The following is a 19904-nucleotide window of genomic DNA, read 5'->3' as shown; positions in this document are numbered from 1 at the left end:
TAATGAATGTTTTAAAAGGCTTAAATTCCTCCTACAGGAATGACCTGATCAGATTTACATTTTAAAAAGATAACTGTACAAATAGTAAATTGAATGGGGGCAATGGCGAACGCAGGGGAAATAGTTCAAAGTATTACAGCAGAGAAATGACGGTAGCTTGTACTATGGTGGTAAGAATAGAAATAAATAGAATAATCGGTTGAAGAATTCTTCTGACTGTGATGTAGGAGGATTGCAAAGTGACTGGGGAGGTAGTGAGTTTGGACTTTATTCTGAAGGGATAGACCCTTTAATATTTTAGTCATGGGAGTAATCCATTCAGATATGGGTTTTAAAATGGATTACTTGGCAGAAGGTGGCCAGAAGACTGTCAAAACAACGCACAGTTAAGAGCTGAGACAAGCGAAGAGGGAGCAGAGCGCGTGGGGAGGAACCGAAGACCCAAAAGAGGTATCGGAATCGCGTCCCAGGCTGTCAGAGAAGCAGAAACTGACGCAGCCCCAGAAACAGCTGCTGGGGACGGGGGAGGGGCGGGGGGGGGTGGCAAAGGAGCCGGGAGCGCAGCCGGAGCTACCCACGCCTCCCAGCGCCGGGGGCGGGACCAGGGCACGCACGGCGGCGTGACGCAGGGCCGCAGCTGGCCTCGTTCTGGCCGCCGCCGCCGCCGCTGCGAAGCGGAGTAGGATGAGGCCCGCGGCTGCGGCTCCGGCGTCGGCGGGGCCAGCAGCAGCAGCTGAGGCAGCAGCTGAGGGAGCCGCGACGGCTGCGCCCCCCCACTCCTGACCTGGATTAGGCCCAGCAGCTCCGTGGCCGCCGCCGCCCCGCGGGGGGGCGGGGTGGGGAAGTGCTTCGTCTCCCCGCCCCCCCCCCCCCCCACTGCCGCCGCCTCAGAGGAGGCAACCGCCGCGACCCCGGGAAACCCGCGGCCCAGCCTTAAGCCCCCAGCCCCAGGGACTGGCATGAGCTGCCCTTCGGCGGCGCCGGGGGCCGGGGGAGCCGCTGCCGCCTGAACCCCGGCCTGCCGCCCGACCCCACCTCGCTGACCGAGGCTGACCGCGGAGGGTGCGAACGACCCCGCCACTGCTTTCTTCCTCCCCCAGATCACACACCCCAGCTCCAGAAGATGGGGAACTGCCTCAAGTCCCCCACTTCGGATGACATCTCCCTGCTTCACGAGTCTCAGTCCGACCGGGCCAGCTTTGGCGAGGGGACGGAGCCGGATCAGGAGCCGCCGCCGCCATATCAGGTAGGGGAGGGTGTGTGTTGGGGAAGGGGGGTGCGAGGAGTAGAGGCGGCTCTGGCGGAGATTGTGGGGGCTTCGGGGCTGTCTGTCACTGTCCCTGGCCTCGGCGACACCCGGCCTGAGAGGCACTGGACCCCCTTAGGGCTGGGTTTAAGTGTGATTGCTCCCATCGTCAGTGTAGGGGGAATCCTTCACCTCCCTTCGAGCAGTGTGGGGATGATACTTCTGTCCTTGAGTTCTGGGATTCGAGTGTGTGATTATATCCCCTTGGCCAGTGACTGGTGGTTAGACTGTGGAGTTCGGAAGTGATATTTTCATGCCTTTATATGTGCATTGTGAGGTTCGAAGGTGATTTCCTCATCACCGGCTGGATTATGGGTTCTGGATAAGTGGTTAACCTCCCCCCACTACCCCACCCCACCATACATACATCCCATTTATACTTTCAAGTGTGATCCTCCTCTCCTCCCTCTCGTCTGTCTGTATTCATTGAATTTAGTAGGCGTTCATTTCTTCCTGTGCTTGGGAGATTTTCAAGTAGTGATTTTGGTTCCAGCAACATGGAGTTGCTTCTTTACATATATATGTATACATATTTATATGTGTGTGTTTATACTAATTGTAGGAGTCAGCTTAGCGACTGAACAGCAACAACAATATTAATTCTGAACCCCTCCTCTTTTTGCTCCACCCCTGTGACACACCTTTTAAACGCGCTGATTTAGAGAACTTGATTATCTTGAACTTTGGAAACCTTTAAACCTTACTTGAGAAATACCTTCTGTTACTCATGGTTCTCCGTGTGTATCAAAGACTTGTCTTCTAAATGACTTCACTGCTTTTTGTACAGCAGTCAGCAGCTCCAGATGTCTTTACACGATTTGTAAAGAGCTGAAGCCCTCTTTAGAAAACTCAAAATAGATAGGTAGATGTTATAATCCATAATATATGTATAAACCTTTCCTCTACTTTTTCAAGATGTTGATTAAAAACTTTACCAGAAGGACTTGGATAGTTAAGTGGCTTAATTTTTTTTCCTGATTGGGGTTTAATTTTCTAACTGGGCAGTCTCCTTTGTTGTTTCATGTGGTGACATCATTATCTAGTGTTATTCTTTTTTCATTCCTATGTTAATCAGTGTCTCACCACACCAGAAAAACCTGATCACAGATGCTGGTTTTCTGAATAAAACCCATCAGGGGCCTTTCATATATGCTGGTAAAGTCCAGTCTTTTCATGTGGCTTACAGAAGACTCCATGATTTATCCCTCACATTCATATTCCAGGCCTGTCAAACACAACAGCTTGTTCACACCTCTCTGCCTTAGTTCCAATTGCTCTCTCTGGAACCCTTCCCCCAAGGTCAGCAGGTGAGCGTGTAATCCTCTTTGAGGACTCAGCTGAGCTGTATCTGAAGTTCCTAAATTCCCCTCCCTTTCTCCCTGAATCAATCACTTCCTTCTTTGTGTCTCCCCTGAAGGAAGTGTCTGCACTTTCAAAAGCAACGCATATAACACTTATACGTTGTTCTTGTTAAGTTAGATGTGTGTCTCATTCTTGAGGCATTTCCCTCCTTCTCCAGTATAAGCTGAATGCAGGTAGGAACTCTGTTTCCTGTTTGTTGTATCCACAACATCTGGCTTCATAGTAGTTGCTCAGTAACTGGAATAAGGGAAAACTCTAAGCCCTTGAGAACAGGGACTACCCGCCAGTGCTTAGTGCAGTTTCTGGCACATAAACACTTAAGTGTTGAGTGAATTAATGAATTTAAATGGAGTATTGTTATGTAAGTTTACACACCCATTTCTTCCAAAGAATTGTCACAGGAGAAGTCTCTTTAAAAATCCAAACCAAATCTAAGTGCTTTCCTGAGTCTTTGAAGCAAGTAAATTGTTTCACTCTTACTTTCCTTCAAATTTCACTCTTGATTTCCTTCATAAATGTTTATAGGACAATGTGCTTATTTCCATTTCATGAAAAAAAATTTTTAGAGGTACAAGTTTTTATTTCAGAATCTCCTATATTCCTTAGTCCTCTTGTAAGCAAGTAAAATACCTTCAACTTATTGTACTCTTTCTCTTAAATAGATGTATATCTTATACATTGTTAAGAATAACTTCTTTAGAATTTATGGAGATTGTATTCAATCTTTGCCTTTTCCAGGAGGATAAGATAATAGAGAGGTTTTTTTTGGTATCAGGTAGAAAGGTCTTTTTGAAATGTTATTTGTGACAATGGGAGTTTTTCGTGGTTTCCTTTTCCTGAAATGAACAACCCAGATACTGATAGGCAACTTTGGTATCAATTTGAAGAAAGTAATTTCTTCAAAGATAAAAGTATAAAAAGAGAAACTTTTGTAAAAATTTGTCTTACCTGAAGGAACTGAAATGTTTTAGGAATGTAAAATATGTGTTAGGAATGTAGAATTCAGATTGTCTGAGAAACACCAATCCAAGATAAATAATTTATACTTTTAATGAACAGAAGTAACTTATTTTTTCTTCAAAAATAGTATATAATTGACAGCTATAGAAATACTGGCTTATTTCTTTAAAGAATAGTTTCAGCTACAAAAGGATGTTTTAAAAATTCAGAGAATAACTGATTGTAAAGGAACACATTTGGTATTCTGCAGTGAGTAGTTAAAAGATGTGTGTACATATATATGCCAAGAGCTCTATAATAAACTTCAATAAGATCCAATTATTTCCTATTAGCAGGATCTGAGATTTGTTGTATCTATTTATGCTTGAAAGTAAGCATAAATAAACTGTGGTCAAGTTTATGGAAAATACGTATTTCTCTCCTGGGTTTCTTTTGTAGCCTCCTCACTGGTCTCACTCCTTTCACCCTTGCTCTCCCTTTAATCTATATTTAATCTGTCATCCAGATTGTTTCTGGTAAAATAGATCATGACACTCTACCAAACTTTCTGTGAATCCTCATTTCATTCAAAGTAAAATCCAGATTCCTTAGTGTCCCATAAACCCTACATGATCTGTACTCTCTGCTCGCATACATAGCTCTCTTTATACTTGCTACTGCTCTACCCGTGCTGGCTTCTCTTTAACCTCTCTGGCCTCTTTGTTCTAGGATACACCAGAACTTTTGCCCTTGTTGATTCTGTGCCTTGAGTACTTTTCCCCCAGGTATCATCATGGCTGACTCCTTTCCTTTCAAGTTTTTACTCAAATTGTGTCTCCTTCTTAAATCCTCTCTGACCACCCTATTTAAAATTGCATTTACCTTAGCTCTCTGCTAAGCTTACCTTGTTCTGTTATTTTCCCATAGCATTTATCATTTTCTAACATTATTATTATCTGTTTCTCCTGCTGGTGGTAAACTCCATGAAGAAAAGGGAGTGTTAAAAAAAATTGTGGTTTCCCAAGTGCCTAGAATAGTGCCGGGACATAACAGGCACTCAGTTACTGGTTGAAGACTGGATTTCCTTTAAATGAATTAATATATTTATTTTGAGGCAAATGCAATTGAATGTCTTATAAAAATTATGCATATTCCTAGTGCCTTTTTCCTTTATTGTGGGTCATTTTTAAGAAATCAATCCTAAAAATCTATATCCCAATAATACTAAGTATAGTAATTGGTTTAAAATAATCATTGATAAAATAGTGTAATTTTTTTCAACCCTTTGTAATCTTAACAAAATGTTTATGAGAAAGAATGTGAATCCTTGTCCTTAAAGAAATCTGAGATAAGAGGTTAGAGCTGTTCTTGAATTAGAAGATTAAAAACAAGAAGTTTGACATACCATCTACTCTTTAAGGAAGGAATTTTTAAAAAGAATACAAAGGAGATCTACCCATCAAGGACAGTCTTAGAAGGGTTGTTAGAGGGAAGATAAGTCATGAAAGGCTGAGGAAAGGGCCAGGTAAGATAGCCCAGCCTTGGAAGGTGTAAGTGAACTAATTGAAAAACCACTAGTCACTCAAAAAAGCTCTTCACAGTATTTTTATCTGAATAGGTATATATTTGCACAAAGTGGTATCTCTCAGTTTTGCATCAGTTGTATGTTCAGTAGTTTGAGATTTACTGATTTCTTCTGTCCTGCACTTTGTGATTAATACATTTGAGATTTTGAAATCAGAAGAAAAATTATAATACAGCACTGAGTGCAGTTGTAGCTCTGGTTTTAGAGTCAGATGGGTCTGAGTACATATCCTGGTTGTTACTTATATGTAGACTATGAAGAGGGTTTATCAGATGATGTTACGTCTTGAGGAGCTTCTTTCACAAATAACAAACATAACATTTTGGATATTTCAAACTGACTGAAAGTTGTTTTTTTAAGGCGTGGTCTTTCCTTTACTCTCTCTCGTTTAAAAATCTAGACTAAGAAAATACTTATTTTTAAGCTTTCGAACCTGTAATAAATAATACCTTGTTTTTTTGATATCTTTATGAAGTTCAGGTAATTGAGGTTTTGAGGGTTTTTTTGTGTGTTATTATTATTTTTAGTGTACTAGTGTTTTGTTTACCATTTTGCTGAAAACTACCTCAATGTATCTCACATATCTTACTCTTAATAAACAAATTGTTTAACATATCTTACTCTTACTAATCGAATTGTTTGTGAGACTTTATCCCTCCCCTCTTAAAGTTCTACCTTTTCATTGAGGTGCAGATCAGCTCCAACCTCTTTAATAAAGCTTCCACTTTCATTTTTCCCTCTCTTCATTTCTTCCCTCTCTTCATTTCTTCCAGTACAGTACTTTTTCTGTGTAATATTTATCTGGAAATCATATATTACCTTATTAATTAGTTCTTGATGCTTTAACATTTATTATTTTTCCAGATCACAATTTTCTTAAAAGTGAGAATGATGTGTTCAGATTTTAAAAGTTTCTCAGTAGAGGAGAATGGCAGCTTACACATTATAGACCTAGAACTCTGCCTTCTCCCTCTTACACCATCACCACTGCAACTGAGGTCTTCATGACCTCTCACAATTTGATGTTTAATGTCTGCTCTTCTCCCCATTCATTTCATCCGTTGTTATTCAGTAGATTCTGTCCAAATCAGATTCCCTTGCCTCTTAATCCTTAATGATTCTTCATGACTCATCACTAAAGACCTATCTTAGCATTCAGAGTTATAATCTGACATCTTTTATACTTTCCCAGCTTTTGTAGTCTCATATGAAATTACAGGTGGCACAGTGGCAAAGAAACTGCCTGCCAATGCAAGAGATGCAAGAGATGAGGGTTCAGTCCCTGGGTTGGGAAGATCGCCTAGAGAAGGAAGTGGCAACCCACTACAGTTTGGTTTTTTTTTTTTTTTTTTTTTTGGAAAGGAAAGTTTGCTTTATTTCAGATGCTGATGTCTGGGGAGGTAGGGTGGCAGACATCTGTCCAAAGGCCAACTGCCCCCCCCCACACACTCACACACATACACACTCTCTAGTCTCTTGCTGGAAAATTCTATGGACAGAGGAGCCTGGTGGGCTACAGTCAATGGAGTCTTCAAAGAGTCGGACACAACTGAGCGACTGAACACACACACACATGCACATAAAATCTGTACTCTAGTCAGACTGACATTTGCTATATAATCTTTTGGGTTGGTCAAAAAATTCATTAGAGTTTTTGAATGATGTTACAGAGAAATGCAAATGAACTTTTTGGTCAAACCAGTATATATGTATGCCTTCTGGTTCCCAACCTCTGTCTTTGCTCATTGCCCAGAATACCCCTTTTACTCATTCCCAGTGTAAATTTTAGTTTGCAGTGTCCAGCTCAAATGTTAGAAGTCCTTTTCTGATCTCCCCCAACATGAATAGCTTCTTAATCTGAACTCACTTAGCGCTTGTTTACCTTTCTTAGGACGCTTTACCTTTCCTATTTGATTTTAATTCTTTATAACAATGTTACATCTCCCCTTCCAGAATCCAAGTCTGATGATTCATCTTTGCATTGCTAGAACTATTTTCACATAGCAGACACTCAAATACTTGAATAAATGTGAAAATCGGTTACTGTGTTTTTCTGTGAATGTGAAGTTTTATGGTTGTTGACTTCTGTGTAATTGTTCCCAGAATCCTGTGCTTTAGTGTTTGGCTTTGGTACTTTAGAGGGTTCTGCTGTTTTTCTCTCCCATGTTAACTATTTTATCTGACTATATTCAGTTTTGTCCCATCACTTCTAATTTATAAAGTGCATAGCTTTGGGAAAGTTAATCTCTTTACATTTTTTTTCCTTTGAGTTTGGTCTGTGTTCAGCTTGCCCCATTTTTCTTTTTTTTAAATAAGCAATTTACTTGTAACCATTGTTGCAGGAATTTTGTCTGTGCATGATCTCCCACTCTGGATGTCCTTTAATTAAGGCTGATTCTTTGCCATTAAGAATGTATGAGCACCTTTAAGATTAGGATAGTTTGTGTTAGAGTTTAATTCTAGGACTAATTATAGGGTAACTTGAGAAGATAGGGGTAATGAGTACTTGGTACAGAAGGTCTGAGAACTTTACTTTCTTAAAATATTTTTTAGTTGGTATTTTCTGGTATATATTTTTTTGTAAAATTTTGATCTTTAAAAAAATCTTAATACTTAGGTTAGATTTTTTTTTTTTAATGATCTTAATTTTATTTGGTTCCTTCTACATAGTATAAGTGTCACAGACTGGCTACTCTAGGTTCTCCCTGCCTTTTTTCTTCAACTTACACCACTACTTTTTGTCTTCACTGCCTCAGCCACCTTCAGAACTTGTAGAAATGAGGAAGGGAGTGGAAAGAGGATGATGTAAATAAATACAATTTAAATTGGATGTTATATTTCTTTGTCATCCTGCCCCAAGCCATTTCTGAATATAATTATCCTCTATGTATTACCTTTCTTCAAGCAAAGAGTTCTGGATGATATAGAGTTAGGGGTGCTGTGTTTCTGTCCTGTATCATAGATTATTTTAAAGACTGTAACAGATTCCCAGAGGCTGATTACTTGTCAGTAACTTTTAATATTGAATTTAACAAATACTTATGATATTGTTAACCTGCTCAATATTCAGGATTTTTGCACTTGTGATGTAAATGAAATTAAGAGTGAGATGGTAAAAATACCAAAGACTCAGAGTGGAAATATAAGTGCAGGATGTGAAGAAAAGCAAGCATATAGATAGGCAAAGTGTATGTGTTTTTAATGGCAGAAGAGATTGCTACATGCAATTGAAAAGTAAAGTGATAAGGGAGAACTAAATATATTTTCTGCTCTTGGGGAATCTGGCTGACCTTTTGGTTTTGATATTCAGTTTGACTTTGTGGTATGTTGCTTTTAAAGTCTTTGAAGAGTTCCTTTTTGTAACCAATGAAAAATATTTTGAGTTCATTTTAATGTGAATGCACATATACCTATCTTTTAATTAAATAGCAAACCTGAAGTGTGTTCCCAAGGGCAGTTGAGCAATTAATCTTGTTACTTAATCCAGAGAGCGTACAATAAGGTAAATAAGGGATCTGAAAGTATGGGAATGAAGAAAGCAATCCTCCAGATATATTAGTTCCTAAATTTATTAAAACTTTTTGAATTCTTATAAAGCTAACTGATTTTAAGAAGAATGAGACTTTTATAATTGTTCCAGTTAAATTGCACATAATCTTGTATAACAATTTAATTATTATATTTGAGGAAAAAAGCAGTTTACCATAAACTGAGTAGCAAGGCTTTAAGGTTAAAAAGCAAGACACTTGATACCTCACTTCTTCTACCAGTCAGTAGGTGTGTGCTGGGCACGAAGACAAAAGGAAAAATTCTTTACCCCTAAAGAGCTACTGCTTTAAGGAGACAAGATTAATGTATATACATGAAGCATTTATTCAGTGTGAAACAGTATAATCAAGTATTAAATTGTTTCAGACTTTTTAAGTTGGAGGATCAATTGATAATATAGGGCAGTGAATCACAAAATAACTCTTTAGCTTCTGAAGATATCGAATGATGAACATCAGTATGAAAAATGAATAAAAGGGAAGAACTGCCCTGATTAAACTATGAGTTGGGGAGCTTGGAGCCAGAAGAATAATCAGTAGGTGGTGAGCATGAATTTAGAGGGAGTTGTATAGTCTTGTACAGTTAAAGTATAATATGTGTGTGTAAAACCTTTTTATTGTTTATATATAATATAATAAAGACTATATCTTTAATAGTGTAAATAACAATCCCTTAGCTACATAACCTAGTGAACTTGCATTGCAGGCAGATTCCTTACCGTCTGAGCCACCAGGGAAGCCCTTACATATTATAGCCACCATCAGTATATAGCCAATATCCAGCCCCCCAAAAGGCTCCCTCATATCCCTCCAACATACAATGCCCCTTCTCCAAAGGTAGCCACTCTTCTGACCTCTTAACACCTTATATTATTTTTACCCAATTTTGAACTTAAATAATTTGTTCAGCATTGTTTGTGAAATTCAGTTATGTTGTTTCATATTCGTGGGAGCAGCTCGTTCTTTTTCGTTCCTGTTCAGGATTCAGTTGAGTAAATACACTTTTTTTAATGTAGATAATTTTTTAAAAAATCTTCATTGAATTTGTTACAATATTGCTTCTGTTTTTTATATATCGGTTTTTTGGCCCCAGGGCATGTGGAATTATAGCTCCCTGACCGGGCATTGAACCCATTGGAAGGTAAAGTCTTAACCATTGGACCACCAGAAAGTGAAAGTCGCTCAGTTGTGTCTGACTCTTTGCAACCCCATGGCCCTGGAATTCTCCAGGCCAGAATACTGGAGTGGGTAGCCTTTCCCTTCTCCAGGGGATCTTCCCAACCCAGGGATCGAACCCAGATCTCCCGCATTGCAGGCAGATTTTTTAACAGCTGAGCCACCAGGGAAGTCCCTAAATATATTTAAAGTCCATGTTACTATTTGATGTATATTTGGGTTGTGTTAGTTTTTGTCTGTATGAATGTGCTATGAACATCTTTTTAAAATATACATAAATACCTATTTGTATATATTCAGGAGTAGAAATGTTGGGTATTAGAACAGATATGAATTTAGTTTCTCCCACAATATTGTATTACAGAAATTTCAAAAATAAAGAGAAGTTGACAGAATTGTTTGGACACCTATATTCCTACCACTTAGTCTGTAGTTAACATTTTACTGAATTTGTTTTAACATACATCCAACCCCTTTATCAATCCATCCTATTTAGGGATGCATTTTAAAATAAGTTGCCAAAGTGGTTTCAGCAGTTTACACTCCTATCAACTGTGTATGCTCTACATCCTTACCAGCACTTGATATTGTCAGTCAAGCTTTTATTTTGGAGTTAATAAGTCTGTAGAAGTGTTTCAGTTTAGTTTTAATTTGTATTTCCCCAATGAGAAGTGCAGGCTTCCCTGGTGGCTCAATGGTAAAGAATTCGCCTGCCAATGAATGTCTTCCCTAACCCCTTGAGAAGGAAATGGCAACCCAATCCAATATTCTTGCCTGGGAAATCCCAGGGACAGAGAAGCCTGGAGAGATATAGTCTGTGGGGTTGCAAAGAGTCAAACATGACTTAGCTCCTAAACAACATGAGAAGTGCATACCAATATGCATATTAATGTGTGGTCTTTTGTTGCTGGCCTCTTACTGTTTTCAAGATTCATCTATATGAATCCTGTGGTATATATCAGGACTTCATTCCTTTTTATTGTGAGGTATTTCATTGCATGGATCAACCACATTTTGTTTAGCCATTCATCATTGATGAATGTTTGCACTTGCATTTTTTGGCTCTTATGAATGCTTTTATAAATGTTTGAATTAAAGTTTTTATACAGATATGTCTTTATATCTCTTGGTTTATACACTTCCTAGTAGAATTGCTGTGTCATATAATTCCATGTTTAACCTTTTGAGGGACTGCCTGACTTTCCCTGAACACTTGTAGTATGGTTTTACATTCCCACCAGCAGTGCTCAAGGGTTCCAATTTCTGCACATCAGCACCAAAACTTGTTATCTGCTTTTTGCTTTGTTTTTAAATGGCCACTCTAATGACTATGAAGTGATATCTCATTGTGGTTTTGCTTCCATTTCTATAAAAGCTAATGTTGAGCATCTTTTTGTATGCTTCTAGGCCATTTGTATATCTTTGGAGAAATGTCTATTCAGATCCTTTATCCATTTTTAATCAGATTGTCTTTATTATTGAGTTGTCAAGCATTCTTTATATATTCTGATCCCTTGTCAGATATGAGATTTCAAGTTTTATCCTGTTTTGTGGATTGTCTTTTCACTTTTTTTAAAATTAATGTTTATTGGAGTATAGTTGATTTACAATGTTGTGTTAGTTTCTTCTGTACAGCAAAGTGAATCAGTCATACACATACATACATTCACTCTTTTTTAGATACTTTTCCCATAGAGGTTGTTAGAGTATTTTGTAGAGTTCTCTGTGCTGTACAGTAGGTCCTTATTAATTATCTGTTTTATGTATAGTAGTGTGTATATGTCAATTCCAGTTTCCAAATTTATCCCTCCCCCCACTTCTCCCTTGGTAGCCGTAAGTTTGTTTTTTTTTTTTTTACATCTGCGAGTCTGTTTCTGTTTTGTAAATAAGTTCATTTGTACCATGTTATTTTTATATTCCACATATAAGCAATACCATATGCTATTTTGCCTTCCATTACTCAGTATGACCATCTCTAGGTCCATCCATGTTGCTGCAATGGCATTATTTTCATTCTTCTTTATGACTGAGTAATATTCCATGGTATGCATATACTACTTCTTTATCCATTCTTTTGTCCATAGACATTTAGTTTGCTTCCATGTCCTGGCTATGTAAGTAGTGCTACAGTAAACGTTGGGGTGCATGTGTCTTTCTGAACTATGATTTCTCCAGACATATACCATATGATTGTGGGATCATATGGTAGCTCTGTTTTTAGTCAAGGAACCTTATTCAGTTGTCCACAGTGGCTTTATCAATGTACATGCCCATCAACAGTATAGGAAGCTTCCTTTTCTCCATACTCACTCCGGAATTTATCGTTTGTAGGGTTTTTTGATGATGTCCATTCTGATCGATGTGAGGTGATACCTCATTGAAGTTTTGATTTGCATTTCTCTAATAGAGGTGTTGAGCATCTTTTCATGTATTTTTTGCCATCTCTGTGTCTTCTTTGGAGAAATGTCTATTTAGATCTCTGCCTATTTTTTTAATTTTTATTTTTTTAATTAATTGAACTGCATGAGCTGTTTGTATATATATATATTTTGGAGATTAATCCCTTGTTGATCACTTCATTTCCAAATATTTTCTCCCTTTCTGTAGGTTATCTTTTCATTTTGTTTATGATTTCCTTTGCTGTGGTCTTTCTTGATGGTGTTACTTGAGCACAAAAATTGCTAATTCTGATACAGTCCAGTTTATTTTTTCTTTTGTCACTGGAGCTTTTGGTGTTATCTGAGCAAGTTTTGCCTAACCCAGGTTCAAAAAGATTTATTCCTGTGTTTTAAGAGTCAATTTTTGTGTAAGTGTAAGGAAAGCCCAAATTTATTACTTTACATGGGAGAAGTATCAATAACCTCAGATATGCAGATGACACCACCCTGATGGCAGAAAATGAAGGGGAACTAAAGAGCCTCTTGATGAAAGTGAAAGAGGAGAGTGAAAAGGTTGGCTTAAAACTCAACATTCAGAAAACAAGGATCTTCCCATCACTTCATGGCAAATATATGGGGAAACAGTGTCAGACTTTATTTTTGGGGCCTCCAAAATCACTGCAGATGGTGATTGCAGCCATGAAATTAAAAGATGCTTACTCCTTGGAAGAAAAGTTATGACCAACCTAGATAGCATATTCAAAAGCAGAGACATTACTTTGCTGACTAAGGTCTGTCTAGTCAAGGCTGTGGTTTTCCCTGTGGTCATGTATGGATGTGAGAGTTGGACTGTGAAGAAAGCTGAGCACCAAAGAATTGATGCATTTGAACTGTGGTGTTGGAGAAGACTCTTAAGAGTCCCTTGGACTGCAGGGAGATCCAACCAGTCCATTCTAAAGGAGATCAGCCCTGGGATTTCTTTGGATGGAATGATGCTGAAGCTGAAACTCCAGTACTTTGGCCACTGCATATGAAGAGTTGACTCACTGGAAAAGACTCTGATGATGGGAGGGATTGGGAGCAGAAGGAGAAGGGGATGACAGAGGATGAGATGGCTGGATGGCATCACTGACTCAATGGACGTGAGTCTGAGTGAACTCTGGGAGATGGTGATGGACAGGGAGGCCTGGCGTGCTGCGATTCATGGGGTCGCAAAGAGTCATACGACTGAGCAACTGAACTGACTGACTGACTGATGATCCTGTTATCCTGTTAGAGCACCACTTTTTGAATACTGTTTCCCCATTGTTGTGCCCCAAATCAATTGTCTGTAAGTGTTAAGGGTTTATTTCTGGACTCTTCTGTTATATCCACTGATTTTATATGTCTGTTCTTAATGCTAGGCCTACACTAGTTTGGCAGTAAGTTTTGAAATCAGGAAATGTGAATCTTCAAACTTTGTTCTTATTATTCAACTTTATTTTGGCTCTTTTTAGTCCCTTGTAGTTCTATATCACTGTCAATTTCTGAAAATAAACCAGCTGGGATTTTGATTGGGCCACATTTAATTTTTTTTTTAATGAACCCACCCTAAAACATCATTATTATCCAAAATCCATAGTTTACATGAAGGTTCACTCTTGGTGTTGTACATTGCATGAGTTTGGACAAATGTACAGTGACATGGCTCTTTCATTATAGTATCAAACAGGATATTTGTCCTGCCTAAAAAATCCTCTGTTTCACATAGTCATCCCTTCCTTCTAACCCCTGGCAACCACTGATCCTTTACTGTCTCCATAGGGTTTTTTTGGTCTTTTCGAGAATGTCTTATATTTAGAATCAAATAGAATGTAGCCTTTTCACATTGACTTCTTACATTTAGTCATATGCAGTCAAGGCTTATCCATGGCTTAATAGATCATTTCTTTTTAGTGCTGTATTCCATTGCCTTGATGTATTACAGTTTATTTACATAAAGGTTATGATTAAAGCTGATGTTAAATCCATGTGTAGGTTTTTGGGTGGATGTAAGTTTTCAACTCCTTTAGGTAAATACCAAAGGAGCACAATTGCTGGATTGTATAAGAGTGTGTTTAGTTTTGTAAGAAGCCACCAAACTGTCTCTCAAAGTGGCTGTACTATTTGCATTCCCACCAGCAGTGAATGAGATTTCTTGTTGTTCCATCCATGGCCTCACCAGCATTTGATATTGTCAAGTGTTTTAGGTTTTCACCATTCTAATAGGTGTGTAGTGATATTTTTGTTTACTTGTATTAATTTGCAATTCCCAGTGCTTCTCATTGCGTCCACCTCTGCCCCTTAAGGTGAAGAAAAATAGAATGCTGTGACATATATCAAAATAGTTCCTTTCCTCTTCCTCCTCTTGCGAGCATGAGGGAATTTTTCTAATATAATAATAATTAATAATCTAATAATAAGTGATCCTAATAGTCACTGTGAGGACCTGGTATAGCTCAGGAAGTAACACTTACAGATTTAGTGCTGGTTCCCCTGGAGATTATAACTCAGGCTTGTTCATACTGAACCCCTCACAATCATACAGTTCCCAGCAGAATTATAGTTTAGGTTTTTCTACCCTAGCACTGGTTCTACTTGCATGCTAGATCAGAAACTGGAAGTTCTTAATTTTCATAGTAATTATTTGACAGTGAATGTTATTCCCATCTTATAGATGAAGAAACAGGCTTAGTTAGCTGTAGAGTTAGTCAGCTATATGAGAATTGAGTTTTAGATGGCAGAAGTAATTGCACAGTGTGGCAGTGGAATAGCAGAAGAATCAAAATAGATATAACACATTAGATTTGGCTCAAAGGCAGTCATGGGAACCTGGGAGTCCTTTCCAGTAGAGTGAATCTGTCAGAAGAATGGGATACTGGAATGAAGTGGGTTATACAGTGATATAATTGAGGTAATGAGGCTCCTTTATAATAAAGTGGGTCTTCTAAAAATACCTCGTAAGTCATATAAAGGCAGGTTTTGTATAGCACAGCAGGATTGTGCTAAATTGACAGAAATGTCCCTTTGTGTAACATCTGTTTTGTCATTTGAAAATAAACAGCACTGCCACTTAGCAAAATGCTAAAGTTGGCAAAGTATTTTTGTTGTTACAGTGGCCTCTCCTCTGTCCTCAGCTGGTGATTCCCCTTTCATCTTTCTTTTCTCCTGTAAGTGATCAGGGGTCCCTGTCTAACCTTTCTCTCCCAAATCAAAATAAGAAATGATACATTTGCCATTAATTGATATTAAGGCACCAATTCCTGATTAAAGTTAATTATAGTATAGTATAGTTCAATCCCTGGGTCAGGAATATCCCCTGGAGGAGGGCACGGCCACCTACTCCAGTATTCTTCCCTGAAGAATCCCCATGGATAGAGGAGCCTGGTGTCCATAAGGTCGCACAGAGTCAGAAATGACAGAAGCACCTTGGCACGCACGTGACATGCATAGTTCAGTGTGAATGTGTTTTATTTAGCATTATCTCCACTAGTCATTTGTATCCTAGTTTCTTGCTTTTTATTGTGATATTTTTTAAATGTTAAAGTAATAAAAGTAGATTTGAAGTTTAAAAGGGCCCTGAAGCCACAAGAACTGATAAGTAGTCTATTCAGCGTAATGAAGGAGCAAAGAAACTTAAAAGAACAAGACTTAGAAAGATGAAATATTCAGCCTAGAGGAGTGGGATGGGGTTGGGGGTGGGAAGGAAGTTCAAGAGGGAGGGGACATACATATACTTATAGCTGGTTCTTCTTGTTGTTTGGCAGAAACCAACACAACATTGGTGAAGCAATTATCCTCCAATTAAAAATTAAATTTTTTAAAAGATGGGGTATTGAAATCATACAGGAGTGGATCCAAGTGTAGAAAATCTAACTGCAATTAGATTTAAGTGAAATTTTCCAATTCAAACAATTTATTTTGGATAGATAAGTTTGGGATAGAAAGCCTTCTAAAATATATTTTACATTTTTAACATTTTTTTATTCCAGTACACTATCTTTGGTAACAATGTCTTTCTAAGATTGATTGTCAGCTGAGTCAAACTTTGCAACCCACCCTTTTAATTCTTATTCCTTCCCCCATATCATAAATCACTGAAATACTGACTTCAGAGCAGATTTTCATCTCATTTTACTGATTCAAAATTATTAGAAAGATGAGTTTATGATACTCTCTAAGGAATAGAATGATGCCCAGAGTCTTCAATTATGCAGGAATATTTGTGTTACTGAGTGAAATTTATTCTGCTTTTCATTCTGATAGCTGCATTTTATAATTTTTGTGGGGAGGGGCCAAAAATTTCATTTCCTTGGCACAAGTTTGCTAAAGTAAAGTTGATTTTAGCAGGAAGTCCATATACACGTGAGAGTAGAGAAATAGAGAAAGGGAAGAAACCTTTAATACTGAAGTAAGCTTGTCAGGATTTCATTTTTCAAATCTACCTCCCATTCCTGTTTCATTAGTTGGAATTTTGTCTTGTCCCTAGATACTGTTTCTCAAAATGCTTTGTTTCTCTTAAAATGTACTTTAGTTACCTAAGACTCCTTATGTATAAATTCTTAAACTCACTGTAATGTTTAGCTTGAGAAATACTTACCTTTAAATCCACAGATCCCTTTGGGGTCAAGAATAGAACTGCATTTCACTGTAACTAATTTCCTTGGTAATCTTACATATCCATTCAAAAGCAGTGTCTGAGAAGGGAACCATGACTTTTCATCAGTTTGGTAAAGGTTTCCATGCCACAGAGAAGGTTAAGAATCCGTGAGAGGCAGTCTCTTGAGTTGCAGGTCATGAGCTCATATCTCTGCTGCCAGAAATGGCGAAGCCTTGGGGGTTTGAACCACAGAGTTCTGATAGTTGTGTGATATAGGTATTCAGTTAAATTTTGCTGTTGCAACACTGTTAGGTAAATTGTCAGACCTCATTTAAGATTGGGTAACATGAAGTGGAGCCATTTTTAAATGCCTGAAATTCTGAAATCTATTGAAAATTAAACTTGAGGTATAATTTCTTAGTCATGGATGAAAAAATTGTATCATAGCAATACAGTAGCATCATAGTTTCAAATTGCTTAGACTGTGGAGTTCAGATTTTTTTTGACAACTCATTTTAGAAAAAATACATTTTATACCAGATTTGTTTATAAAAACGGAAACAAGTTTCATAAACAGCATTGACCCTTACCATTATGTATTCTGTATATTGTTTCATTTTCTAAAAAGTCCTAGTTTTAACCCTTTAAAACTGATCTCACAACTCACAGTGGTTATGACCTATAGCCCAGAAAGACTCCAAGATACAGTACCACAAAGATAAGATTACGAAATACATTTAAAATACTTTTTATGTCTCTCATTTCAAACAAAATCTCTTAGGAACAAACTTGCCTCTCTAAAAAGAGAGTTTTAGAGAAGCGGATACATGTTTGTAACCTGGGAGTTGTCATTAAGATGCTTGTGCCAGGTCCTTTACATTTATTATCTTTATTAAAGATTTTGAATTTTATCCTAGAAAAGGGGAAAGATAGCCAGTGAAGGGAGAAGGCAATGGCACCCCACTCCAGTACTCTTGCCTGGAAAATCCCATGGACAGAGGAGCCTGGTAGGCTGCAGTCCATGGGGTCGCTATGAGTCGGACACAACTGAGCGACTTCACTTTCACTTTTTACTGTCATGCATTGGAGAAGGAAAGGGCAACCCACTCCAGTGTTCTTGCCTGGAGAATCCCAGGGACGGCAGAGCCTGGTGGGCCCCCGTGTGTGGGGTCACACAGAGTTGGACATGACTGAAGTAACTTAGCAGCAGCAGCCAGTGAAGGATTTTAGGTAGGGTTAGAGAAGTATTATGTAAATTAAATTTTTGAAGGAGATCTCTGAGAACAGAATATATATTCTATTTAGGAAGCCACTGCATTAGTAGATATTGTTACCTGGGGTGTTGTCAGTAGAGAAGAAGAGTTACAGGTGAATTCTCTTGTTATTTTAGAGAAATAAAGAGCAGAACTCAGTAATGGATTATATGGTAAGAATTTTTCCCAAGAATAGAAACATCAAGAACACGTTATTTTGGGAGGAGATCAGCTCTGAAGGAAGAGGGTGGTATAGAAATAGGCAATAATGGGCTGTGGAATTGAAGGTGGATAGATTTTAATGAGAAAGATGTAGTATAAGGTTTCTGAGAAAGTGGAAGCAGATGGAATCCAGAGGTAGTGGGATTGGCCTATACAAAAGAAAACAAGCTTTAGTTTTTAATAATATTAAACAATACACTCATGTGGTCAAATTCACATGGACAAAAGTACAGGTGAGAAATCTTTTCTTCGGCCACTCAGTTCCACATCCAATAGGCAACTAATGTTAATATTTTTTTTATATCCTTCAAGAAATTTTATACACATGCAAACAAATACAAGTAGTCCTCCCTGATCCCTTTACACAAAATGTAGCCCACTGTACACACAATTTTGCACGTTGCTTGTTCTTCCACTATGTCTTAAAGCTCTTTCCCTATCTGTGCATAAAAGCTTCATTCTTTAGGGCTGCATAGTATTATTGTGTATACTGTTATTTATTTAACCAGTTCTGTATTTGATGGACATTTGGGTCAGTACTATTCTTTGGATAATACCTCTGTTTTAACAAGTCAGAAAGACTAACTGGAGATAGGTGCACAAATGGGCAGGACTGTAAGTTTGACTGTAGAAGTTAAGTGGTCCAAATTATCTGAGTACAGAGAGCTAGGTGGTCCATTTTTGGACCAGCAGAGTGAACTTTAATATTTAGGTTAAGTGAGCTGATGTGTAGGGAGTTACTTGGTCAAATAAGCAGGAATTAAAATGCCTCACCTAGGGAAATCTGGTCAGGTCAATACACCAGATGGAGGTAAGGGAGTCACTGGACCAAAGTTGGAGTCATTACCAGGAAAACTCTTAATTAAAAAGTACATGTTTGTCTGTCAGAAGTCACTTTTAGAAATCACCTTTTGATGGAGAAAAATTAGGACTATTTTTGGGTAGCCTCAAATCAGGACCTTCCATTTAAGGTTAAGTGGATCTAGCTTATCTGAAGGTCAAGGATTCCTTTTTAGGGCAAAGACTGTGTTTTGGGTTCAGAAGCTCTATGAAAAGACATTACTGCCTAATTTCCAAGAATTTCCATTTTCTACTGTTTTTCGGTTATAGGATATATAATTTTAAGCTAAAATAGAAAAATTGATTAAGCCCAAGTTATAAATTTGTTTGCAGTAACATAAGGTACTTGCAAGTGGTTATAATTTTTTCAGATACTTTGGGTGGGTCTAGGAGGTCACTCTCACTATTAGGTACCATGGGCCAAGGATAAGATCAGACTTGAAACAGTACAGGTCATGTGGGTGGCAGGTGCTAAAGACTTGCGGTGGGACAGCTAACTTTGGTTATAGTTGTGAGAGGGTTTGTTTAAGGACTGGGTGTTCAGGTATCAACAGCCAAGATTTCTTCTCTGAGTTTTTAACTTATATTCCTTCAGCTGGTTTTTCTGTTTCTCTGGCAACCATCCAAGTTCACACAAGTGTGTCTTAACCCTTTCATTATTTAATAATTCTTGAGAA

At 38.1% G+C, this 19904-nt stretch overlaps 1 protein-coding gene across 1 annotated transcript in view; it reads left to right on the top strand.

The window, feature by feature from the left end:
* The first annotated feature begins 894 nt into the window (after nucleotides 1-894).
* Nucleotides 895-19904, top strand: part of RNF11 (ring finger protein 11) — a 33707-nt gene continuing 14697 nt past the window's right edge. Inside the window, exon 1 of the mRNA XM_068964568.1 lies at nucleotides 895-1246. Within this exon, the coding sequence (XP_068820669.1) occupies nucleotides 1124-1246 (123 nt within the window). The 5' untranslated portion in view covers nucleotides 895-1123. The remainder of the gene's footprint in view (nucleotides 1247-19904) is intronic.

Source organism: Capricornis sumatraensis, chromosome 2 (genome assembly GCF_032405125.1).
Source record: "Capricornis sumatraensis isolate serow.1 chromosome 2, serow.2, whole genome shotgun sequence".
Lineage (NCBI taxonomy): Eukaryota > Metazoa > Chordata > Mammalia > Artiodactyla > Bovidae > Capricornis > Capricornis sumatraensis.
The sequence above is the reverse complement of the archived record's forward strand: the minus strand, read 5'-3'. Positions and strand labels throughout refer to the sequence as shown.